The following is a 25,449-nucleotide window of genomic DNA, read 5'->3' as shown; positions in this document are numbered from 1 at the left end:
AACGTAACTTTGACACCCTTTGTGCTGCTTGGTGGGATTGCTGAAGTATTACATCAACAAACCCTCATCTAAATGTAGTGTGGGAAAAACAAAATAATATCAGTAACTTAAAAAGGAGCTGTATATTGAATATAACACACAGCCACCTGGAGGCCCAAAGGGTGCGATGGCAGGAAGGGAAGCACTGCGCAGAACTGTAATAGGAGAAAGGTGCTACCAAGGAGTAACTGGCTAACCAAGCCAGTGCCAGAAGCCTGGAGTTTAGTCCCCTGAACACTGTCAGCTCTGATTGTAATCGGGCACTAAACATCCTTAGGGCTGAGATAAGGATCTAGTTCTCATACAGTTAATAGTCCTTATTATGGCAAATGGCCTTCTTGTTTCTGAGATGAATTGGCCCTCATTGGGTATTAAAATATCATGAAGAGATTATAGATAGCACAAGGTCTAGTTCTGCAGCCTGATTCTGATGGTGAGCAGTAGTGCATGTCACAGGAAGGGGAGAACAGTGCAAGCCTCCAGTGATGCCAGTCCAAAGCAGACTCCCAGCCTCCTGGTAGTCTCAATCTATTGGCTCTATTTATGTAGATACGTAAGTTGTTTTTGGCTGACAAATCATCAGAACTGATTCTTTGTCAGGCAACCTTGCTTGTGACAAATTAGTACTTAAAAAATGTCTGAAAAGTCCTGACTGGCTTTAATAATGATTAATGAGGATTTCATGAGAAGAGATGAAAAGAGAGAAAGAAAAAGACTTGCTCCACATGCTCCCTGCTATCATAAAAGGCAGCAGAGTATTGCAAGAATATTCTCTTTAAAAGTAATGGTGTGTTGAATGTTGAACTCTGAAGGCAGTGTTAATTGAGGGTAGATGGGTTGAGGACGTGGAGAAAAGACCATGAGCGCATTGTAATGGTCAGAAGTAGGGTAAGGCATGAAAAGGACAGGCAAGGCCGTAAGAGAGCAAAACTAGGCAAAGAAAAACGTCTGGGTCCTCCTGCAATACTGAAGGCTGAAGAAAAGGCAATTTTAATGGAAGGATATTTGTGTTTGTCACCACTAATGTTACATTCTTCATGTGGCCATCATTATGCAGGTAATATCTTTGCAAGTTACAGCTGAAGTGTTTTCCTCTAGAACTTTGTTTCAGAAGTTTGCATTACCAAACGCTGTTGTTTTTTTTTTTTTTGATGTGGCTGGTATCTGCATGATACAGGAAATGCTGGGTTAAAGGATTTACCCTCTGAAATGAGTGTACAACAATGAGGAGATTGTACCCTCTTAACTTTTTTCTTCCTTTAGAGTATGAATAGGGAAGATATGAACTCCTGAAACATAGGACTCAAAGAGGGCAAGTGAGATATCTTACCAAAATGTTCCCAGAGACAAATGTGTAAGAAATATATTTAATTTAAAGAGCAAAAAGCCTTAATTTTCATTTTACAGAAAGAAGCAGTTATAATAGTACTCATCCATTTCAGTTTTGTATTTATTTTATGTACTTTATGTACTTAGCTTTATAAGAAGTGTTGTTCTTAGAACAATTAAATCACCTGGCGTCTGAAAAATGAACTGAGATTTCTCACTTTTATAATAATGGATAACAACATACTGTAGTCAGAAAGCATGCTCCTGCTACACTTATGAATATCTGTTTGATAGCGTGGGGTTAGATAGTACCTTTATTATAGTGTGAATTAATCTCCTTTAAAAAAAAGTTTGGCCGCCTTTGTGGTTTAATAAAGAGAGAGCTTTTAACATCTTCAAAAACAACAATAACATCACTACTTTTCAGGCTGGTAGCACTACATTTCTGGGGGTAAAAAATATTATTCTTAGTTTATGTACTTGAACCTTCATATAGAGGCCTGAATGCTTTAGGATAAGTAAGCTCGCTCTCAATGTGCCTCAAAGCTGTTAGCTGTTTTGTTTCTCCATGGTAACGGGAGTGTAAAGCAGTATGAGTGTGTTCCTGAAGTAGGCAGACATGACATTGGTTAGGAATGGGATTACATGTGAGGATTCCAGCTCTCAGATGAGTCTGACTGAGGCCATTTTTTCCAACAGAGGTGCTGTGAACGTGTGCAGATGTGCTAATTTCAGGCATGATTCTGGGATCCAAAACTGGTTTAAAAGAATGTACCCCCCTGCCCCCAGAAAGTTTGCTATGGTGAGGGGGATTATCAGCTTAGTTCAACGAAGCTCTTCTAGAAACATGGCTCAACATGTGATCCGTGCCAGATCAAGGTTTCAATGTAGGGCTCAGAGATTGAGATAAAATGTCATAAAGACTTAGTGTTGTATGTTCTGTGTAAAATTTTTACATCTATAAAACAAACATACAGGTTGGACGGGCAGATGGCATCTAAATTAATGCAGTTTTGGATAAGCTTTGGCTATAAGTCATCTTGCAATATTAACGAGATAAACCCTGGTTATGTTCCCACCTTCGCAGAACAGCAGTATCAATAGTACCTCAGCAGACTAGTTTAGATAGCTCTTTTGTGAAGAAAGGTAATGACTTGTATCTGTGCGGCTAGACTGACCTTTTTGTGGTACTCGTGCACTCTTACCCTTTTCTTTCTCTACTTAGATGACTCTGAGCTAGTAGATTGAGATAAAATCACCAGCTTGCCTTCATACTAAGGGAAAATTTCATAATCTGGACATACTGCATGAGGGAACTCTTCCTGTCTCTGTTCCAGCAAGACTCTGTGTAGTGATGGGTTGAGCTAGCCTTGCAAAGTGAGCCAGGTTTCCTCCAAAGGCATCCAGCCTGACTGAAGACAGAGCAGTGTGTGTGTGTAGAAGAGCACTTACCTTTAAACAGAGACTTCCTCGTCTCTCCTCCCTTCCGCTGGCTGCAGGTAAATGTGATTTGTTCTGGTTCAGAAGGGCACGTGACGTGTTCCTATACAAGGCAACTCCACACCTTAAGTACTTTATACTTATCTGTTAGTTGCTTGGCCTGCTTTTTTTCTTTGTTTGTTTTGTTTTTTAAACTTATGTGAGTGAAAGTCAGCTTTTTGTTCAGGTTCCCTAAAGAAGCAGAACTGTCTCTCAGTGGTGCCTTTCTGCTCATCTCCAGTGCTCTGTAGTGTTTCTTTTCGAGTAACTTTTGGCGAAAGTGTAAAAATTCAACCGCTGGACAGCTTCGATTGGGCCCAGAAGGCCCAAGGCGGAGGGACAGCCGGGAGAAGCCGAGCAGTGTGGCTGCAGTCGGTTCTCTGATCAGCGCTGCGCTGCCTGGCGCTTCCCGTGTGGCGGCGAGTTAAGGCGCTGGAAACACCTTTGTCAGCCCCGCGGCTTGCGGGGCAGCTCGGTGTAGCTATGCTCAGACCCGTGCGTGCCTCCTGCCCTTATGCAACCGCCTGAACGAGCGCCGCTCCCCGCTGTAACCGGGCTGGGGGGGGGCAACATGGCGCGGCTGCGCGCGGGCGGGTAATTACGGTAGGGGCGCGCGCGCGGGCGGCCGTTACGGTAGCGGGGTAGGGGGAGGGGAGGGAGGAGAGGGAGGGGAGGGGGGGGGCAGGGCCGACGTGCGCGGGGGCGGGGCGGGCAGTGCTGCGTGCTCGGCCCCGCGAGGCGCGTCTCCCTCGCGAGCTCGGTGAAAGGATTTGGCGCCAGGCGGGTCCGCTCTGCAGCTGCCGCAGCCGCACGCAGCAGCCCAGCCGCGCCACCCACCCACCGCCGCCGCCGCCCGCCGCCGGGGCCTCGGCTCCCAGCCGCTGCTGCAGCCGCCGCCAGCCCCAGCCCCAGCCCCAGCCCGCCTGCCCGAGCCCAGAGCCGCCCGCGCGCCGCCCAGGGACCGAGCCGCCGCCGCCGCCGCCATGAGCTGCTCGCCCGTGAACGTGAAGAAGCTGAAGGTGTCGGAGCTGAAGGAGGAGCTGAAAAAGCGGCGCCTCTCCGACAAGGGCCTCAAGGCCGACCTGATGGAGCGGCTCCAGGCCGCGCTGGACCAGGAGGAGGCCGGCGGGGGAGGCCCCGCCAGCAGCGCGGCCGAGCCTGGCAACGGCAGCATGGAGGGGGAGGCGGCCGAGAGCGGCGGCGGCGCCGCGCAGCTCCGCCAGGCGGGAGGCCCCGACCAGGCCGCGGCCTCCGCGGCGGAGGACGACGACGAGGAAGGGCTGGAGGCGGCCGATGGCGACGCCATGGAGCTGGGCGAGGAGAACGGCGAGCGGGCGGGGGCCGGGGGCGGCCCGATGGAGGAGGAGGCGGGCGGCGAGGAGGAGGAAGAGGAGGAGGAGGAGGACGAGAACGGCGACGACCAGGGCTTCCAGGAGGGCGAGGACGAGCTGGCCGACGACGAGGAGGCCGCGGCCGGCGACGCCAACGGGCACGGCGAGCAGCAGGCGCAGCCCCAGCAGCAGCCCCAGCAGCAGCCCCCGCCGCTCCTCCCGCCGCGCGGCGCCGCCAAGGAGCCCGCGGCCAAGAGCGGCGCTGCCGGCGCCTCGGGCCCCCCAGCGGCGGGCGCGGCGGGCCCCGCCAAGCAGCAGCAGCAGCAGCAGAAGAAAGCGGAAGGCGGCGGCGGCGGCGGCCGCCCGGGGGCTCAGGGCGCCGGGGGTGAGTGCGTGTGGGTGAGGGGGGGGCGGCCGTTAACCCCCCGCCTCACGGGATGGGGGGGGGGGGGGGGGGGGGGCGGCTTCCGGGGCGCGCGAGGCGGGCGCGTGGTGCCCCCCCCCCTCAGCCCGCGGGGGGGGGGGGGTCCTGGAGGGGCCGTTGGGAGGGGGCGGAGCCTGAGGGGATGGAGGGGGGGAGGGGAGGCGGCGGGGCCGCTGGGGCGCGCTGTATTGTGCCGCTCGGCGGCCTGACGTCACTTCCGGCCGGGGCGCCGCACGGGATGGCGGCGGGGAGGCCGGGTACAATGGGGGCGGGAGGAGGGGAGGGGGGGGAGGCCCCGCGCGCGCGGGGCTCGCGCCCTGCCCCCGCCCGCCGGGAGGAGGCGCGCGCGGGCACGATGGCGCCGCGGGGGGGGGGCGGGGGCGGGGGAGGAGGGAGGGGGGGGAGGGAGCGGCCTCCTGTGCGCGCGCCCGGCGGCGGGCACGGCACGGGGGGGGAGGGAGGGGGGGGGGCGCCTCCCGCGGCTTTGTCCCCCTGAGAGGGGCCCGGTGTGTGCCTGCCTGACGGCCGCGCGTCCCCGCAGGAGAGGGCAAGGCGGAGCAGAAGCCCGGGGAGAAGAAGAGGGGCGTGAAGAGGCCGCGGGAGGACCATGGGCGCGGGTACTTCGAGTACATCGAGGAGAACAAGTACAGCAGGTAACGGGAGGGGCTGGGGGGCCGGGGGGGGCAACCCGCGCTCACCCTACGGAAACCCGCCCCCTCTAACCTTCCTTCCCTTTGTTCAGGGCCAAGTCCCCTCAGCCACCTGTGGAAGAGGAGGATGAGCATTTCGACGACACGGTCGTTTGTCTTGATACTTGTGAGTAGCCGCGCTTCCCTTCTGTCCGCAGAGATAAGGGTTAGGCTTGCAGTCTTAAAACTGCACTTTGTGAAACGCAGGGCAAATGTGTTCAACTTGAATTGCCAAGTAACATAGAAATGTGTTTTCACTGCTTCTCAGCATCCAAAACAACAAAAGGACACGTGGGTCTTCATAGTAACAGCAGTAAGTTGAGGTTTCTCCACAAAACCTGTGGCATCATACAATTTCCTGAAGAAATCTTGACTGGAACACCAAGCTAGCCTACAAACTAAGTTGGTTGAGTGTAGAGTGAGCATAGATCACACTCAACAGTGTGAGAAGCATTCTCTGGCACATGAAATACTCACTTCGGGAAGTCAAAGAACCAGTGATACATAGTTAGAGTAGTAAAACCTGTAGAGGAAGCTTCCTGCATAGTTTGCTGAGGCCCTGCTTATTTCTCAGCAATAAATAAACACTTGTTTTTATTTTTTTTCTGATAAATTAATCAAATGACTTAGGCCTTCAGGAATAAAAAAGACTATTTTTGCAATCCAAGTGTTGAGACTGGTGTAGAAGTGATCTGTTTAAATGGGTGCCAGAGAGAATTGGTCCAGAGAACACAGATTGACAAAAAAGATACCAATAAGAGGGTTTTAAGGCAGTATATCACGATAGTAGCAACATTAACAGTCTGTGACCAGGACAAACGTTTGTATTCTTGAGGGTAAGTATAAGGAACTATTACAGAATTAAACCCAGGTAATGTGTTAACTCATGGGCTTAAAATGCCGTGGAAGAGAACCTCTAAGCTTTGGCTTTATTTGGCATGGCATGTTTCCTAGTAGTTTTTTTCCTCCTGAGAAATTCAAGGATGCATGAGTTTACAGCCACGTATATGCCAGCCTTGACATTCTGTTAACTAAATTTCAACCTTCTAGCTGCAGACTGGGTGAGTAGCAATCTCTGTGGGAGTTCGTAATTCTTCCAATAATTGACTAGTAGCTACTTCTGATTATTAGATTATTATTCCTAGCAGAAAACTTTGTTACTGGATGAACTGTATTTTAAAAGCGTTGACAGGTTGTCTGGAGCACAGAATCAACCACGTCTTCAAGACTGAATTGTGTAGCAGTTTGGCTCCCTTCTACTGGACTGTAACAGGCCAGATATAAGAGGTTTAGTGCTCTCAAGTGCTTTTTTTACCTGTCACATAAGAAGGCTATTACTTGATTCCCATTTGCTGCTCTAAAATTAACCTACAGAGCGAGGTTTCTACTGTATATTCCTTTTGTTTGGTTTTCATGCAACAAATTAGTGCTACAAAACACAAAAACGTATTAATGAGAACACTTGAGTCACAAACATGGTAGCTGTAACCAGAGATGGCTTCATGCAAACAAAACAAGATCTTGTGCATGAGAATTACCAGTAATACCGGGAAGACTGCATTTTAGTGCATGTGCTCGGGCACCATGCAGATACTAGGGCAGAAGATAGTCTCTGCTTCCTGATTTTGCACCTTTCTTATAAATATCAAATAGGTTTGGAGTTCATTCTGTGGATTCCTTGCTCTATGGCATTCAAGGCCATGTCTCACACCTCATGTGACTGTTTTGCACTGTCACTTTTTGAAAGCTACTAGGACATGAGAAACTTGGTGGTGCTCCAGCTTTGAAGATACCCATACAACAAAGGTTCTGTGTAAGGTTCCTGGGGTTCTCTTAGAATGATGGGTGAATTCATATTGCAGATCACACTTCCTGAGTGAAACGTTCTATTACCACATTCTGCATGCTTAACCTATTGGCACTTGATTGAACTGACTTTATTCTAATTGACTTAATCTAATTGGACTTGCTAAAGGACTGTATTCACCAAAGATGGTGCTGCTTTCAGTACTTTAAAGAAAAATACTTGTGTTTGTACTTACCTACATAGCTGCCCTTAGGTTTGGGTATGAGGGATAAGACTTGACAAAACCGTGCCTAGCAAACCACTCAAGGAGCAAAGACAAAATAGTGGGAATTTGGTGACAGAGCATGGTAGTACCTTCAAAATCAAATCTGTTGTTAGTTAGGTTTCCCCGGGGTTTTGGCTGAGCTTCAGGCTGCAGCTTTAGGCGTGTATTCATTTCTTTTCCTGAAAGATGGTGAACAGTTGCCAAATGCCAGCTATTTGTCTTAAAATAAGTGGAGGCTTATACTTGTGAAAGCTGAAATCCCCCTTAATGCATAAAATTTGAGAGTTCTGCTTTATTTTTATTAATAAACTATGATTTTTGTTAACAGATAACTGTGACCTGCATTTTAAAATCTCAAGAGACCGGTTTAGTGCTTCCTCACTGACCATGGAAAGCTTTGCTTTCCTTTGGGCTGGTGGGAGAGCCTCCTATGGAGTTTCTAAAGGCAAAGTCTGCTTTGAGATGAAGGTGAGTTAGACTGATGTTTTGTGGGAGACTGTTTTAAGTAGTTAAATATAATAACACTGTTTATACTTGCCATTCTTTCAGTCCTCTTTTTACTTAGTTGGAACTAATTCAGGTAAAGAGAGCTTAAGAGCTTTCTGAAATCGTTCTGTCATGAGTCTGTGAAATGGTTCTCAATAGAAGATGACTTAATTAGCGAAACTGCTTCCTTGTTCAAAGGACTTCCTTTAAAAAAAAAAAAAAGCTGTGCTTGACCCGAATGTGTAACTTCTGGTTTTAGTTTCGAACCAAGAATTTCACTTTGCACTTTATGCATTAGAACTTAAAGACTTAAGACACAAGTCAGACGTTTGCTTATGTTTTCTGAAGATCACAGAAAACTTGGATTTAACCAAAAAAAAAAAAAAAAGCACCTACAAAGCACCACTTACACCAGGAAGTTGGATAGCTGACCTCCAGAGGTTCCTTCCAACCCATATGATTCTGGGTTGTGTACACAATGAATGTGAGTATTTAGCTGGGCATTTCAGCTTAGAGAGCAAGAGTTCCCTTCAAGGGTAAGAATGGAAAAGCTTCCAGCCTTGCAATAAACAGATTTCTCCAACCTGGTAAGGGAAGAAAAGCAGGATGCACAAACCTTGATTTGGGTTTTTAGTGATGTTAAAGCCTTGCTTGTGTATGATGTGTGTACACACGCTTACTCTGTTCTCTTCCTCCAGTACTTGCAAACCCAACTGCTACCGTGAGGACGGGGTAGTGATCCCATTCTCTGCGCTATTGCATTGAGAGATTTCTGTGCCTGTTGGTGCTTATAACTTTGGAAGGACAATGAAGTGTAACTGATGTCACTGTCTATTGCCCTGTTCACTTCTAAATAAGCTTGGTTAAGGTTTCACCTTGGTTACCTGACTCAAGTACTCATGGAAACTGGTGGGATAGTGGTCAGTTTTTCCACTCTATTTGGTGAAATCTATTTAAAAAAAAAAAAAGCTTGATTCCAGTTATGTTGTTTGGAAGCTGGCAACTTGCCCGATAGCTCTGTTTGCTGTGGAAAGGGATGAGTGTAATATTTTTCCATATCTATCTAGAAAACTGTTTTCATCTAATACCACACTGTATTGGCAAAGTAATTTACTGTTAATCCCAAAGTTCTGGCCTTTTGTTCTTCTAAATTACATTAAGAATTTTTTGTAGACTGCAGTTTTAATAGTGTCAAGGATTGAGGTTTTTGGCCACTAAGAGGGACTGCTATGAGTAAGATCTCCGAAGGTATACATGTTATCTTGCATCTCCATCAGGCAAGAGATGGGAGTATTGAGCAATTGGTTTGTGTTCTCACAGACTTGGCATATCTTACATTTTTGTAGATGTTTATTCAGACTAGGCCAAGATTTAACCAAAGTATAAAGCTTTTGGATGTTTGCATTGTTTCCATTTTATTGGCGTTTTTAAAAAGTACTGTGCATTAACTTTCTTAATGAATAATTTAAAAATAGGTTACAGAAAAGATCCCTGTTAAACACCTGTATACAAAAGACATTGACATACATGAAGTGCGAGTTGGCTGGTCACTGAACACAAGCGGAATGTTGCTGGGTAAGACTTAAACATTTGGTTACTTCTCTGTATTGTGTATGTGGTTGAAATCTGTAGTCTTTTTTTTTTTTTTTTTTTTTTTTACCCTTAACTGGGTAGGAAAAGCTTAGTGATCTTAATCGATGTGTTCTGAAAAGTGGTCTCAGTTTGGATCGTTCTGAGTGTTGTGGGAGAAAGTTTATTACCAGGACCAAACAAGGTTAAGTATTCAGGCTTATACAGGAGGGTATGATTTGAGTTAATTCTTTCGGTGGTCAAGTGTGGGTTGTGGAGAACCTTCCTGGAGACTTGACAAGGTTAAGCATCTCCTTTTCATGTAATGTCATAAATAGGAAGATGATTTTCTGCTTTTTTTAAAAAAAGAAAGATGTATAAGGCTACATGATAACATTATCATTCTTTCAAAGCAAGGGAAGAATTCTCATTTCTAAAAGTAGCTAGAACAATGAACAACTTAATTAGATAAATGGGAACAGATAATTATGGTATTTTAACTAATACCTGCTGCTGAGATATGTCTGTGGGAAGCACATATGAGTAGGGATATTCTCCTAGCAGCAGCTTTCTAGTTACTGAAGTACTTAAGTTCCACCTGAGTTCTTGTGTTTGACATTTGCTGTTAGCTTGTTCCTTGCAGCTTCATTCATCCTCAGCTGTCCCATAGGCTGAATGTCTACTAAACTCCCTTTAAAATGGGGAGGGGTAAGTGCTACTGGAGACTTAATTCAGAAAGCCTTTGTGACCAGCTGCATTACAGGTATACTGGTGCATAAACAGGTCTTCAGAGTTTAAAAATACTTACTCGTGTCTTTAGTGTTTCAACTTTATGTCAATGTGAATGTGGAACCAGTAGCATAAGGCTCTTAAGACAAGGGTGGGGGAAATGCTGCTGTTCAATCTCAAATTGAGTGTGTTGAGTACTTAAATGCAAGAATAAGCTGTAGCTCTTCTGGGGGGTCATAGCTTGTTTTAGCATCAATTAAAGCATCCTGAAAAACAGTTCATTTAAGTAGCTGTAAAGTGACTGCATTTCTAAACAGCTAGGTAAAAATGCATGTTAATAAGTTTAAATTTCTTCTTCAGGTGAAGAAGAGTTTTCTTATGGATATTCTCTAAAAGGAATAAAGACATGCAATTGTGAGACTGAAGACTTTGGTGAGAAGTTTGATGAAAATGATGTGATTGGATGTTTTGCTGTAAGTTTTCTCTTAAATTTTCTCTTGAGGAAAAACATCCTTGCATTTTCAGGCTGCTTTGTGGGAAGCAGTAAATGAAATCCCCAAAAACATGGAGCAAGACAAGTTGCTTAACATAGGGAGGAGGTAGAAATAGCATGTATTTAAAATGTATAAAAACCAGTTGCTGCTCTCAATTGTTTTCACACTCACAGGCAATGTCTTCTAAGGCTTTAAATACTCAGATACTAAAACCAATTTAAGAGGAAATGATCAATATAAGAGATCGTGATCGATTTGACCAGTTTGAGAGAAAGCCTTTAAGGATTTACTTCATGATATAAGTGGTTATGCAAGTTAAGTTAATGCAACTAGTATAGTGAAATGACTAATGTGGCTTGTACAACACAAGGTTGGTGTCTTTGTGCAAACTAATGCTTTGTCTGCAAAACAGAACTTTGATGGTGATGAAGTGGAACTCTCATATTCCAAGAATGGACAAGAGCTCGGAGTTGCATTCAAAATCAGTAAGGAAGCTCTTGATGGGCGCCCACTCTTCCCACATGTTCTCTGCCATAACTGTGCAGTTGAGTTCAACTTTGGTCAGAAGGAAGAACCTTACTTTCCTGTACCTGAAGAGTACACCTTCATCCAGAAGGTCCCCCTGGAGGACAGGGTCCGAGGACCAAAGGGGCCTGAGCAAAAGAAAGATTGTGAGGTAAGTTTCTTGTTTTATTTCCAAGTTGTTGAGGCAGAGATGAGCAGAAGTGGTGGAGTACTATATGTACTATAATAGAAATTTTCCCTTTTTGCTTGGATACTTTAATACTTGGTGTATCCCATGACTATCTCTTCCCCATTCTCAATTTCCATTACACTTCTAGTCTTAGTTGCATATTAAAGATCTGTGAACTAGTATCTCAAATATAGAACCTGTCGTAATAGGTGGTGATGATGATTGGCTTGCCTGGAGCTGGCAAGACTACATGGGTTACTAAACATGCAGCAGCAAATCCTGGGAAATACAACATTCTTGGGACAAATACTATTATGGACAAAATGATGGTAAGTGATAGTACAACCTTCTGTATGTTGATATGTTAAAGGCTGGCAGTCAATCCAAGGTCTTTGGCTGCCAGGGGATTCTCTTGGATGTAAGAAATAAAAGAAACAGATGCTTGTGACTGCTAGTAACCACTAAGTCTACTGTCTTGCTGAGCTACTTCTCAGCAGGATTCTGAAGGCTTTCTATTGTTGTACTGTATAAAAAGTTTAAGTATTTGCATTTATTTGTTATTGTCCTCAGAACATGCAGCTTTTTGAATGTAATGAGTATACGTTAGATTCAGCTGCATTGATTCACCTAGATTCTTTATAAAGCTGTACAGCTTATGAAGGCTTTGGGAATTTCAGTTATGAGTTTGTGGCTGTGGCCTTAATAACCTTTGAGGCCAAATCAGAAGAGCAGTGAGTAAAACCATGTGAACCATGCATAGAAGGACTAATCTAACTCTGGGAAATCTCTGTAGGTTGCAGGTTTTAAGCGTCAGATGGCAGACACCGGGAAACTTAACACACTGCTGCAGAGAGCTCCGCAGTGTCTTGGAAAGTTCATTGAGATTGCAGCTCGTAAGAAGCGGAATTTCATTTTGGATCAGGTAGAAGCTTCACTAAAAAATTGTTCTGGAATTCTGTTATAGGCTCTAGTGTAGTAATTAAATGGGATTAAAGTTACGTTGTAATGGCAGTTGTTGCACTTAATTGATGTAATATTGGTTCCGGGGGCACAGTTGTGATACTGCTACAAATGCTTGTCTGAACTTCTCTGGATTTATGGGATGTGGGAGGCATAGTGTTGTAACACTTGGATATGAACTCGTAACTTTGCATTATGCAGCATCTTTATGTCCAGTTATATGTAAACTTCATTGCAAGCTCTTGTAGAGGTGAAGTCTATACACCATAAGTTGACTTCCTTAACTCTTACAATGACAGCTACGTGTAGTAAGTTACTGCATTTTTTTCAGACAAATGTGTCTGCAGCTGCGCAGAGGAGAAAAATGTGCCTGTTTGCAGGCTTCCAGCGCAAAGCAGTTGTTGTTTGCCCAAAAGATGAAGACTACAAGCAAAGAACACAAAAGAAGGCAGAGGTGGAGGGAAAAGATCTTCCAGAGCATGCAGTTCTCAAAATGAAAGGCATGGAACATAATCCTATACTGTGTTTTAGGATGCTGAGTATCTGCTTAAAGGATTAAGTAAACCTGAAATCTAAAAATTCACGTTATCTTAAACAGTTGTACTTTAAACAAAACTGGAAGACTACTGTAACTTGTAGGACAACACTATATTGTGTTCCCTCTGCTGCAGTCCTTAACACTACTCATTTATGCTGATATGCTTCATGCAGATGCACAAAGCTGTCTTGGCATAAAGTGCCCTATTTAAGTGACATATTTGGCAGAAACTGGTGTTCTGAGTGGAGGCTTATAAAAGAAAAAAAAAAAGATATAGGCAGAATGCTTTCAAGGTTTGGAACAGTACTGGCAACTCCATGGAGACCCGTTTATTTCTTTTGTCACTCTTACATACCTAAAATGCTCAAATTACTTAATCTTGTCCCTATGCTGAGGGAATGCAGGGGGTGGGAGGCAGGATGGGAGAAAGGTGGTTAAATACGGCTTGAATTGTAGCTGAATGGAGATGCTGAATACTCAGTGTTTTTGCAATTATAGGGAACTTCACACTGCCAGAGGTAGCAGAATGTTTTGATGAAATAATCTATGTAGAGTTGCAAAAAGAAGAAGCTCAGAAGCTCTTGGAACAATATAAAGAAGAAAGTAAGAAATCTCTTCCGCCAGAAAAGAAACAGAACACTGGCTCAAAGAAAAACAAGAAGAGCAATAAAAATCAGTTTAATAGAGGTCAGAGGGGACGTGGAGGATTCAACATGCGTGGCAACTTCAGAGGAGGAGGTGAGCCTAGAAATAAGCCTGTAAATTCTGGAGATGGTACCTGCTGTGCAAAAAACCTGTTGTGCAGTACTTCATTTGCAGTTACTGCGTGGTGGTAAGCTTGATCTCAACTCCAGGAAGTTTTTAATACCCTGACATGTAGTGCAAAGTTAGTTTTACAACTTCATCCAGGATTTTGATGATGGTCCTCACTTCTAATGCTATTCATGTGGTTTGAGACACAATGTCCAAGTCTCTGTTGTAGGTTTGGTGTTTGCTCGTGCATGAGACCCTATTAGAGGGGTTTTACATGCTCATATTTCTTTACTATGACCAAGCTCGACTTGAAATCTTTGCATTGAAGTCTTTGTTCTGAACTTGGCTACATATTTCTATAACGTGGTTGTGTTCTTGCTTTGAACAATGATCTTCCCATAAGAAACACTGAAGACCTAACAGTGACTTGATGTGAGTGCCTTTCTCCCTGCAGTCCCTGGCAATCGTGGTGGATACAACCGGAGGGGAGGCAACATGCCTCAGCGAGGTGGTGGAGGTGGTGGCGGCGGCGGTGGCAGCAGCGGTGCAATTGGCTACCCGTATCCTCGTGGCCCTGTCTTTCCAAGCAGAGGTGGCTACTCAAACAGAGGGAACTATAACAGAGGAGGAATGCCCAACAGGGGAAACTACAACCAGGTAATGCTTTGGGGAGTGCTTAACAGTCAGTGGGCAGTGCTGTGGACACCGCTGTGTGAAAGACTTGGTAGCTGTGAATTGTGGCAGACCTGGTGGTTGTGGTACGCTAATTCCACAGTAAAAGGTCTGGCTTCTAGTTTTGTGCACATGCCTAGAGCTCTAAACATTGTCTAAGAAACTCTAACATGGATGCAGTGGTTTCCTGGTAAGACTTTACCTGAGTTCTGTTAAGCTGAACGTTTTTAGGGCTTGGGTTCCATTTAGCAGTCCCTGGATCTGGGTGCTCTGACAGGTGAGAGTTGCCTCTTGCAGTTGATGTAGGATGCAAACACTCAGGTCTGGTTTAGTTCCGCACCTTCAGTTGAGCTGGAACTAGGCACGGCTTGTTCCACTACGCAAGGTGTGCAAATACCTATTTAAGAATGAGTAGGTTAAAAAAAAAAAAAAGGTATTTCTGTAACTTCACATTGTGCATGAAACTTGGTATGTTTTATTACTGCCTATTCCCTCCCCTACAAGTCCCCACCTGACCCCCAATAGCAATAACCCTTGTTTGGCCCTAGGGTCAAGGTGTGTCTTCAAGTAGAAAGAAAAGCAAGGAGCATTTAGAACTTTCTGAAAATAGCCCTGGAGAGGGTCTGTTTTGCTGTCTGATGTCAAACACCAATTAAAGACATGCCAGCCTCGGTCTTAACTGATGGAATATCAGTGAAAGTATTTGAAAACATAATTTTGATTACTGAAGAGCCAGCAGATGGAGCCCAAGCTAGTAAACATGGATTAGGTTTGTCTAATGCTGACAAACAGGGGAAATGCTGTGTTTTATCTAAAGTTTTGTGGATGAACTATTTCCAGTTGTATGAGCCGTATCCTTTTGTCTGATCAGATAACATCCTTGTAACTACGACAGCCTTTCCTAACTAAAAATAGGCAAGCTCTAGTATTTTTAGTTGTCCTGGTGCAGTTTAGCAGCTGGAAATAGGGTGAGTCAAAACTGGATTAGCCAGCTTTCCAGACCACTGGGAACAATAGTTTGAGCTAGCGTATTAGTTTTAGTGGTTTTGACCCATGTTTTAAAAATCAGTTGCTTGGAGGAGGCTTTTGGCATTGTTTTTATTTTAATCCTTTAACCGAGACTTGATCCCTTGTGTTTGGAAGATGCTGTATGATATGTGATCTTCTAGTGGCAATAGAAAGACTTGGTAGTGGTGTATTTCTAAAAAAAAAAAAAATAATAATAATAATAATAATAATAAAAAAATAAAAATCTCCACAGATGTAGTAGTTCAAAACTGTTGTCCTCTTTCAGAACTTCAGAGGAAGGGGAAATAATCGTGGCTACAAAAACCAATCTCAGGGCTACAACCAGTGGCAGCAGGGTGTAAGTAATAACAACTAAACTTGTTCCTTTTCGCTGATTGTTAATTGAGTGTTTGAAAATGCTGTCTGAAATAATTAGAAGAATCAGAAGTAGATGTGTAATCAGAACTGGATAGCATAATCTTCTAATGCCAGGTAATATTGCTATAAATAGTTTTCTCTGCAAAGCTTAATCTGTCTTGATGTATCAAATATCAGCCATGGCTTATTGGTCTTAATGGTATGAAGTATTTGGCTTCATGTTGCTACTGTGAAGTGAACTTAACTGTCTTCAGTTCTTCAGGAATTCGCTGTTGTTTGGGAGGACTTGAATCAGGAGGACTGCATGTTTGTTAAAGATGTTCCTTCTGTAAGGAGCTAAGTTAATTTTAACTATTTATCCGTTTATTGCAGCAATTCTGGGGTCAGAAGCCATGGAGTCAGCATTATCACCAAGGATACTATTGAATACCCAAATAAATGAACTGATACATATTTCTCCAAAACCTTCACAAGAAGTCGACTGTTTTCTTTAGTAGGCTAACTTTTTAAACATTCCACAAGAGGAAGTGCCTGCGGGTTCCTTTTTTAGAAGCTTTGTGGGTTGATTTTTTTCTTTTCTTTTTTTGTACATTTTTAATTGCAGTTTTAAAGTGATTCGTAAGAGAACCTCAGCATTGTGCACGATAAGAGAATGTGTCAGTATTTCAGGGTTCTACATTTTATCTGTAAAATGTGACTTTTTTTTTTACCACAACAAAAGTAAAACGTTGCTTTGTACCTGGTGTCTTTTTATTAAAGAATTTTCTCCTTTTTCCCCATTCCCCAATTTCTAAGAAACAGTCGTGAGTCATGTCACAATACGATCGAAATGTTAGCAACCAGATTCGTGTGGAGGCTCCTGAGCAGCCCTCACGAATGCCATGAGATACTGTAAAGCTCCGTATTACACTCCATCCTCTCTATACAGCTTTGGGGTGGGGAGGGGAGGAGGGGGAGGTAAAAGTTTCTGGCAATAACTAGGACTTCTTTTGTAACACTTGGAGCTCAATAAGATTTTGGGGGCAAAGAGGAAACCTGGAGCTAAATAGGGAAGGTGGAGTGTATGTAGAAGCTCTTAAAGTTGTAAAACTTTGGTTGCATTACTTGTGGAGGCTCAAACTTGTGAAGGTACACCACCATAATTTCTTTTCCATTTGTTCTGCATTTTGATTCTGAAAAGAAGCTGGCTTTGCCCATTTCTTATTAAACAAAACTTGTTGTAAATCCAGTTGTCTAATGGGATCTATATGAAGTTAGCTGTGTGTCTGTATAACTTTCCCCACAAAATACTGTATACCTAGTGTGCTTGTAGTAGTTACTCCACCATTTTGTAAGCTAATGAAACTGTGAGTCACCCATTTTATATCTAATTTTTAATCATGTCAATTCTCAAATGGGTGTATCTCCGTAGCCTGCTGATTCCTTTTTCTCTTTAAAGAAAGTGGGTGGAGAAATTTAACTCTAGACGTTTGTTTGCAATAAAATAAATTCATTTTACTCTTGTTTTGGGATTGTCGCCATCAAGGTCTAAAATCCCTTTAAGGCTATAAAGAGGAAGAGAATGTATGGAAGTGCTGATGTTGGACAGTTCTAAACTCATTACTGTGTACATGCTGAAATAACTTGTGTTTCTTTACAAATCTAAACCGGTGGTTGCTCTGTTAGAGATGTATCACATGTATAATCTCACAATTTAACATGGTTATGTGTGTAGGGCAAAAGTCTTTTGAGTTGCACTTGCATCATGTAAATCCACTTAAATCTATTTATTGTAAAATAGAAGCCAGGGGAGGAGTGGGGGAAGAAACCACCCCGGGAATAGGACAGAAGGAGGGTTGTCACAGAACGAAACCCGGAGCTGGAACAGAGCGCTTCAATTTGTTTTAACTGCTACTTTGCTCAGACTTGCGCTTTTGTAATGCTGTAGTGGCAATGTTAGCTAATGATTTACTTGCATCCTAGCACCAGGGAAGGGACGTAACAGTTGTGAATTGGACTGACAGTATACGTGTGAAGGCATTACTGCCAGCAGCGGGGAGGTGGGAGTGCTGTGCCGAGTTGTACTGGCAGTGTACAGACTAGCAGAGGCTTACCAGCAGCAGCATAGACCTAGAGGCAGTGTAGTGTGCTTGAAACTTTCCTCCAATGTTAGTCGATTTCTTATAGTCTTTGGAAGTACAGATAAAGTTGTGTTGCTCTTCTAGCCTTTATAGCAGATGACATTGCATATTGACATTAAACATTAACAGCACCACCTCCTTGTTAATACTGCTTTAAATCATCCCTTTACTTTGAACAAGAAAAATGTAAGTTGTCTTTAAAGAAGCATTATTTAATGAACTAGAAGTATGGGAAATATAAACCCAACTCTGTTTTTGCTGAAATGGAATTTTCTTTAGACAAAAACAACATTAGTGTAATTAAATTCCATGTCCCCTCTGCCTTCCTCCTAAGAACCTAACACTTTGTATGGAGTGCTGATCCTTTGCTTATTTTGGTACTCTATAGAATTATATAGTCTTAAATATAAGAGCCTACGCTTACTATGTGCTTGTAAAGTTTGTATTTTAATTCAAAAGTCTGGGATGTTTTGTTTTCTATTCAACATACGGTGTTAATAATGCCACAACTGAGGAAGGGCTTTAAGAGTTACACAAAGGCCATAGGAGTATGTAGTAATACTCCTGTGTGAGGAAAAGATGCCTCAAGTTGTTCAGCAGTATGTGCTGTCTGGGCTCTGAGTTGCAGAAACCAAGCCATTCCAACATTAAGCATCATGGAGGTACATTTAATTCAGAAAGTCCAAACACTTTATCACTATAGATCAGAGCCTCACTTGGTAAGGCTTTGCTCAGCCTGGGTTCATCCCTGAAGGAAAAAGCCTTCAAGTTACCTTAGCTCCACTTACTCAAATGAAAGGGATTTATTTTAGTGTGAAAAGGGCTTGTTACTGAGGCAGTCACTAATATTAAAGTAATTGCGGGTTAAAAAAGGGAAAGCTAGTGGCTACACAAATGCAAGGCAAGCCCAGCTGTATGTTGTCAAGATGGGAGGCTGGGGCCATCTGTCACATTGAGCAACTTCTTGCAGCTTATAAGGACTTGTTTACGTGAGGCAGAGCGCCTGGATCACGGCAGCTGTGCTGCTGGCAGGGGCACCGCACATGCTAGCGGCACGTAGTGTAGGGTGGGGGCATAGGGGGGCTCTGAAAGCTGTTCAAAGCTGGAGGGCTTCAGCCCTGGGGTGGTGGCAGCAGCGCTGGGAGGTGCTGCCCATGCTCGTGTTAGCAGCTGTAGCGGCCTCGTGAAGCTGCCTGCACCTTGCACTGCTGCTGCCCTGTGTTGGGATGGCCTGAGCTGAAGGCAGGTCAGGGCTGGGGAGTTCCCATGTCCAAAGCAACCCAAAGCGCTTGTGGTCTTCCAGCCCTAGCTGGTAGCAGTCCCTGGAGTACCTGTACACATGGGGTAAGGGTGGGCCTTTCCCTGACGGGCTGGTGTTGGCAAGGGGCTGTGTCCCTGGGGCTCTGTGCATACTGGGCTCACCCCAAAGCGCTCAGGTGCCTGCAAACGCTTCCCTGGGGGACGTCGGGGTTTGGCTTTTGCTGTGAGGTGCCTTATGAGACCCCTGTGCTCAGAAGCAGGCTCTGCTGTAAGGAGCTGCCCTTTCTTGGTGTCACACTGCTGGGCTGTGTGGGATGTCCTCAGCAGTGCTGTGGGTGTGAGCATGTGTGTGTGCCATCATCCATGCACGTGGCACCTCTATTGGACAAGTTCCTTTGGGTGCCCATTGCAGAATAATTCCTGGTCAGCTAAAACTGTCAGAAATTGCTCTTCTCCCTCAATACTGCCCAATCTTTCTGACAGTGGGAGTGATGCAACCAGCGTTCTGGCAATGCCAAGTGCAGCCCATGCCACTTGGATTAAAAGAAAAAACAAACTGTGGTGTAAGCCACTAGGTTGTCCAAACCTCCTACTACAACACTATCTGTTTTTAATGTAAATAGCCTGTGAAGTCATTTTCTAAGATGTGGTTTCCCTATCCATGACCTTTAGGAAAACCAGACCAATGCTTTCTAGAAGTGCAGCTTCAGACTATGCCCCAAGATACAGAGCTCAGTTACAGACGCGAGGTGCTTTAATACCTCTGCAGATGTTCAGCAGCCAAATTTGAGACTCACAAGTGAAGTGTGCATACGCCTCAGTCCTGTACTACAGCCTGAAACACTGCAGGGGATGGGGACAGCTGTAGGTCATCACAAAAAGCCACTGCAAGGGAAGCAGAAATTTAGAAGGGCAGCTTTATAACTCAAGGGTTAACAGACCCGTTGTGGTGAAGTTAGAGCAGCACCCCGGTCATGCAGCGCTCACCTACTCCTAGACAGAGTGGCTGCGTTTAGGTGGAGGGGGAAGGAGGCCTCGCTGTACCTTGCTAGCAGGAGTGCGTGCACACTGAGGTGCCTCCTCCCGTTTTTGGAGCTGGCAGTTGCAGGGAATCAGTCAGCTGAAGTCAGGACTTGGCCAGCAGTTCGTCTGTACGGGACTCGCCTCAGTTCGTCTCTCTGCCAGTGCTGGGAGGGGCAGGAAAATTCAGCAAGGAGTAAATAGCTACATAAACTCAGCGGTGGCTTTAAAAAAAAAAAAAAAAAAAAAAAAAAAGATGCTAAACATTTAACATATTGTCACCTTCAAAGGAGAAAGAGCAAAGGCAAAGGTAGAAAACTTGTAGTACAATTTCTAATGCTTGGCTCATTGCCATTGGCCCTTCTGCACCAGCATAACCTTAGAGCAAGCTTTTGTTTTTGTTCCGTTTCATGTTTTAGTAAACAACCTTTGCAGAATCATTTTGGTCCTGAAAGTTACTGAAACCAGGGGTAAGAGAGCTCGGCCAAACTTTTTCACACTTAGAGAAGTTTCATGATGTGATGTCAAGGGAAGATGCAATTTACACAAAATAATGAAGCTGGATCTGCTGCCTAATCAGCAGCAGATTATTGCTGCTGCTTACTGGGACACCTGTGATAACTGAGGTGGCAGAAAAACACCTGTATGCATTGTCTGGTCTAAATGAAACCTTAGCTTCTGCCGCATTCACCTACATTAACTCTTCTAGCACTCTGCTCAGGTTTTCTCCCAGCAAACTGACTTGCATTAGAGGGGAAGATGGGTGCTCAGGGAGAGCACTGGCTCTGCAATGGTGCAGGTGCCTGAAGCAGTTTTAAAATAAAAAGGTTCAGCAGTACTGAGCACTCCCTGAAAGAATTCCCCAGTTGTACCTGGATGCTTCAAGTACCAGTAATTGTTTACAAGGTGAGAGACACACAAAGGACTTGATTCTTTTTTTTTTTTTTTTTTGTGACACAGGCTGGAGCTATGTTTGGGCCCTGCTGAACTTTCAGCTCTGTGGGGCTGTTGAGCAAGCTGATAAGATAAGCCCTTGTGTTATAAAAGGACTTTTGCCTTTATGGTAAGAAGGTGGTAGAGGAGGGGGGAGAGGAAATGAGTGTCTTCTTGGAGGGATGTTTGATGGCTTTGTCCAGCCGCCTGCTCCGAAGCTCCCAAGTCTGTGGTCATTGCCCCCTCTACGTCATCTGCCACTACCAAGAGGGGTTGGATCCATCCTTGCAATTGCCTTGCGGATCATTTTAGGCAGTTATTTCTTATATAGCACCCCGTAGCCTGCTCCTCCTCAGACCTCGTCCAACTCCTCCCACCTTTTTCCCAGAGGACATGCACTCTGGCTCTACCACCACCTCACAGCACCCTCCGCAGCTTTTCAGCATCTCCGTCAGCCAAGAGGCCAAAGCTGGACAGCAACATTGCACACAGTGTGGCGTACTGGGGGTGAGTGCTCCCGTGGATTTGCTGGCCGCGTGCCCCCCGATGCAGCCCAGCCTGCGGCATGCTGTGTTCGCAGCGAGAACTCTGCTGGCCCACGTTAACTTGGCAGTCACTGTAAGCGCTGTTCCTGCAGGGCGCCTGGTTCCCAGCCTCTACTGTGCACTGCTGTACAAGCAGCCACATCATCATCACCATGGGTGGTACGGAGCTGTTAAACAGGAAGTCAAGCACCTCAAAAATCAACATTAGCCATAAACCACTTGTGCAAGTGACATGTCTTGTGTGTTTTCCCTCTGGCTCAGGGAGACCTCAGAGGAGGAGACTGCGCTAGAGTAACAAAAACTGCTGTAGTACTTACACACCAGAGAACGCAATAGCTAAGTGTTACAAAAAGCATTTGGGTTCCAGACCTAAGACAATCTTTCAGCCATAGTCTTCGTAGGAACGGGCCTGCTCCTTTCCACAGAGAGGAGGGAGGATTTCCGAGATGCGGGGCCGCTGCGCACTACGCAGGCTTCCGGTGCTTGAGCCGGCGTGGCTGTGGCAGGATCCCTTCTCCCTGAAGGATCGAGGCCAAGAGGAGCAGCGAAATCCAGCGCTCGAGCCCCCAGGGCAGGGGCAGCCCGGCTTTTTGTTGAGGAAAACCTGCAATCTCCTGCGCGGCAAGAGGAACGTGGAGGCCATAGGCTGGGTCCGGGGGGCGCAGACAGAGGGCATTCTTCAGCCAGGGGCTGCTGCTGTTACTGAGCGGCGGCGCTGGCTCAGCCCCGGGATATCGCTGTGCCTCATGGCTTGGCAGTTTGCCAGTGCTTTTCTTTTCTTTTCTTTTTTTTTCAAGAAACAGCCATGAAAGGGAAATGATGGACTCCAACAGCTCCTCTCGGCAGACTCTGTTACAGGAACTGAAGGCGCTGGGTGTTTTCAGGAGTGAACTTGCTGTTGTACATGCTTACTGCCTTGGAAAGGAGGCTACCCAGCAAGCACTAAGTCCAAGCATCCCCCTCTGGTTCCAAAACTGAACAGCGAGAACTACACCACTGAAAGCAACTGGAGTGTTGGTGGGGGAAGGGAGCAAATGGTTTCCTCCTTGAACGGTGGCTGTATCTGAGGAGCTCCAGCTAACAGGGATCCTCCTGGAGACACCTGGCAGATGGAAAGTGTTTCTGATGCATCAGTAACAGAACTCTTCCCCGTTTTGTCTGCTTTGCAATTGCAGGAGTATGCAATTTAATAAAAAGCTGTGGTTTGCAGCACTTCTGTCACAGCCTTGCAGTTCCCAGGGACTGAGAGCTCCCAAAACGGAGTGGGGATGCATCCTCTGCGTGCATCCTTTGCGCAGCTTGAGCTACACTTGTCACTGTGCAGGAGAGGCCTTCTGGCTGTGTGGTAGGAGAGAAAGCACTGTGTGACCTGCTCAGAGGCTCTGTGACAAGATCAAGATGTTGCGGTCTTCCCCACGGCCAGACACAGCCACGGAGGAACAGACTGAAATGCCCAGTCTTGATCGGGGCATTACGAGCCTTGTGTCTGCCACATCCTGAATATGTGGACGCCTCTTTCCTCGTACCACAGGGAGCATAGAGAAAAAGAGCACCTGGGTCACCCACTGCTTTAGGTGGAGGTCTCAAGAACACAAACATGGGTGGTAGAGGCATACAAGCCAAAGCATGGTGCTCCCAGAATGAACAGTGATGTAAAAAGCGATGACTAGAAACAGTGAATGGGTTTCTGGGTTGAAAAGCCCATCTTGCATTTCTACATTTTTTTTTTTTTTTCTACTCTACTCTTGCTACTCTAGCGGGAGTATGAAGCCCTCCGTGGTAGTGGTTTGAAGGGACATTCTGATGTTTAGGAAGAAAGAGCTGAGCTCTTTTTATCCAGAGTTTGAGTAGAGGGCTACGAAAGAACATTGCGTTTAGATAATATCAGATCTAAAAGCCAAGTAGAACAAGTTCTGTCAGGGTCTCCCAGCGCTGCCTCAGGATGACCCTCCAGGGCTTCAGCTGCTGGATGAATATGCTGTAAGCAAAGCACGTAACAGGCACTGGTAGTTCCAGATTTCCTTGGGGTGCCTGAACAGAGAATCTCTTTATCGAGGAACAGGCTGTTAGAAAATTTTGCTGTATGTTGGGTCTGAAGAACTGCAACAGCTGTTTGTGACATTTTATCCGCCCAATAATAAATCAGTTATCGACTTTACACCTTCACTGATATTACTGATATTTCACCCAGAGCCTGAATGTTTATTGACAATAGGGGAATGTTACTTTTTTTTAATTTCTTAAGTAACATAACCAAAATAGGCTGGTGGCTGGGGCTATGGGCTCCTGAGTGCATTTGCTTAGAAGCAGCAGCCATAGGCAAAGAGGTCAAAGAGATCTCACCCCATTTCCACAGCATCTGTGCAAAGCGTGAGTGATGAGGTGGTAGAGAAAGATCTCTCTCACTGGATTTGACTGCCTGCCAAAGGTAAAGACAGTAAGAACTCTTGATCCAGATAATGAAAAACATGACTATTAGCCAGAGTTGTAAAGCTTGTAGGTGAACCCCAAAACCCGTCATGCGTGTCTACATGGCCCCGAAGGCCAGGACTTCTTGTAGATAAATACACACCACGATCACTGGAGTTGATCACAAGCTGGTTGCCATCAGTGGAGAGATCAGGGAAGAGAATCTATGTAGGCTGAGGGCACATGGCTGCTCCTTGAAACAGCATTTGATAAGCTTGAAAAATAATCAAAGAACGCATTTCATTCTATTCAGAGCATGAAGACAGAAGGGGATTCTTTGGTTCTGTTACATACATCACCACAATATACAGTCTGGGTATTATTAAGCTTGGCCAGTCTGAGGAAAAAGAGCTCCATAATGGGAACTGTCTGCTCCCAGGGTAAACATGACGTACTCCCAGCAGGCTCCTGGCACATCCAGAACAGTTGAGGGCTGTGCCCTCTCTTGCTGATGACAGAAGCTGGAAGGCTTAAACTACCCTCCTCATCACCCAGAGCAGGAGTGCCCTCAGTCTTTACACAAGACACAGGGATGCTGTGACCTGCTCACATGGCAGCAGGCAGCCCCTCCGCTGGACTGTTCCTGAGCAAACTATGAACCACATACAGAAGAAATACAGAAAGTGCGGGAAAAGGTTAGGGCCTTAAGAACAGCTTTAGGCAGGGTTTTGCTAGCCGTGAGTCTGCATTTTACTCACATCACCAAGGCTCTACCTTCTCTTCATCCAGCTGTTCCCCTGCCTCCTTTGAAGGTTCACCAGCTGTACTTGCTGAGTGCAATGTTCCCAGTTTAAGAATGATGTACGTTCCAAGGCCTCGAGTCACGTTAACCAGAACTCAGCTCTACGTCTGACACATTAATTCTTGGTTCTTCAAATTCAAAGGAATTGATCAAAAGCTTGTCATCTTCATCTTCTGAACATGCTCTAAGAACCTTGTTCTGACCAATTTTTCATGGTAATTTTACTTCGTATTTGCTTCAAAATTTCACTAGTAATCACCAAGCTCTTGACCTAAGATCCTGAATACAGGAATGAGGGAAGCATGGAAATTAATGTACTAAGCTGAGGTAATTCTTTCACTTGGGAATTCATTACAACCAAGTTCGCACGGTGCTCCATTGTTAGCTGTGTTGCTTACACCAGAAATAAGCAGTGTACTCCCCCCACCCTAGAATAAAATCACCCCACCAAAAGCCAGACTCATTTATGAGTGACAGGTGAACTTCCCTTTCCAGCACTCTACGACTTGGGTTGGGTGGCAGTACACAAAATAGCCTGGAAGCCTGAAAAATGAAACAAGAAAGCAAAGCCAACATCTCCTAAAAATCTCTGCTTGGGTTAAGATGCAACCGACAAGTTTGGGGTAACAGCTGTAAGTGCCTCTCTTGTCAACTTAAAAGATTTAGGTTCTGAGCCTGTCACAGTTGTTGATGGCTGAAACATGACATTTGCTATA

The 25,449-nt window shown here is 45.3% G+C and overlaps 1 protein-coding gene and 1 long non-coding RNA gene across 2 annotated transcripts; one reads left to right on the top strand and one right to left on the bottom strand.

The window, feature by feature from the left end:
• The first annotated feature begins 3,553 nt into the window (after nucleotides 1-3,553).
• On the top strand, nucleotides 3,554-17,141 carry HNRNPU (heterogeneous nuclear ribonucleoprotein U). The gene is made up of 14 exons (XM_068676368.1): nucleotides 3,554-4,563; nucleotides 5,144-5,255; nucleotides 5,345-5,418; nucleotides 7,692-7,831; nucleotides 9,325-9,424; nucleotides 10,508-10,620; nucleotides 11,054-11,317; nucleotides 11,545-11,664; nucleotides 12,129-12,257; nucleotides 12,627-12,795; nucleotides 13,332-13,571; nucleotides 14,041-14,243; nucleotides 15,553-15,624; nucleotides 16,017-17,141. The coding sequence occupies exons 1-14, from the start codon at nucleotides 3,831-3,833 to the stop codon at nucleotides 16,068-16,070; spliced, it is 2,523 nt and encodes an 840-aa protein (XP_068532469.1). The 5' UTR covers nucleotides 3,554-3,830; the 3' UTR covers nucleotides 16,071-17,141.
• On the bottom strand, nucleotides 13,478-22,188 carry LOC137853695 (uncharacterized). The gene is made up of 3 exons (XR_011094663.1): nucleotides 20,069-22,188; nucleotides 19,786-19,909; nucleotides 13,478-14,655 (listed from the first exon to the last, which is right to left on the bottom strand). It is a non-coding gene; the product is annotated as an uncharacterized lncRNA (long non-coding RNA).
• Between the last annotated feature and the right edge of the window lie 3,261 nt (nucleotides 22,189-25,449).

Source organism: Anas acuta, chromosome 3 (genome assembly GCF_963932015.1).
Source record: "Anas acuta chromosome 3, bAnaAcu1.1, whole genome shotgun sequence".
In the NCBI taxonomy this organism is placed as follows: domain Eukaryota; kingdom Metazoa; phylum Chordata; class Aves; order Anseriformes; family Anatidae; genus Anas; species Anas acuta.
Note: the sequence above shows the minus strand (reverse complement) of the source record. Positions and strands in the feature narration are given on the sequence as shown.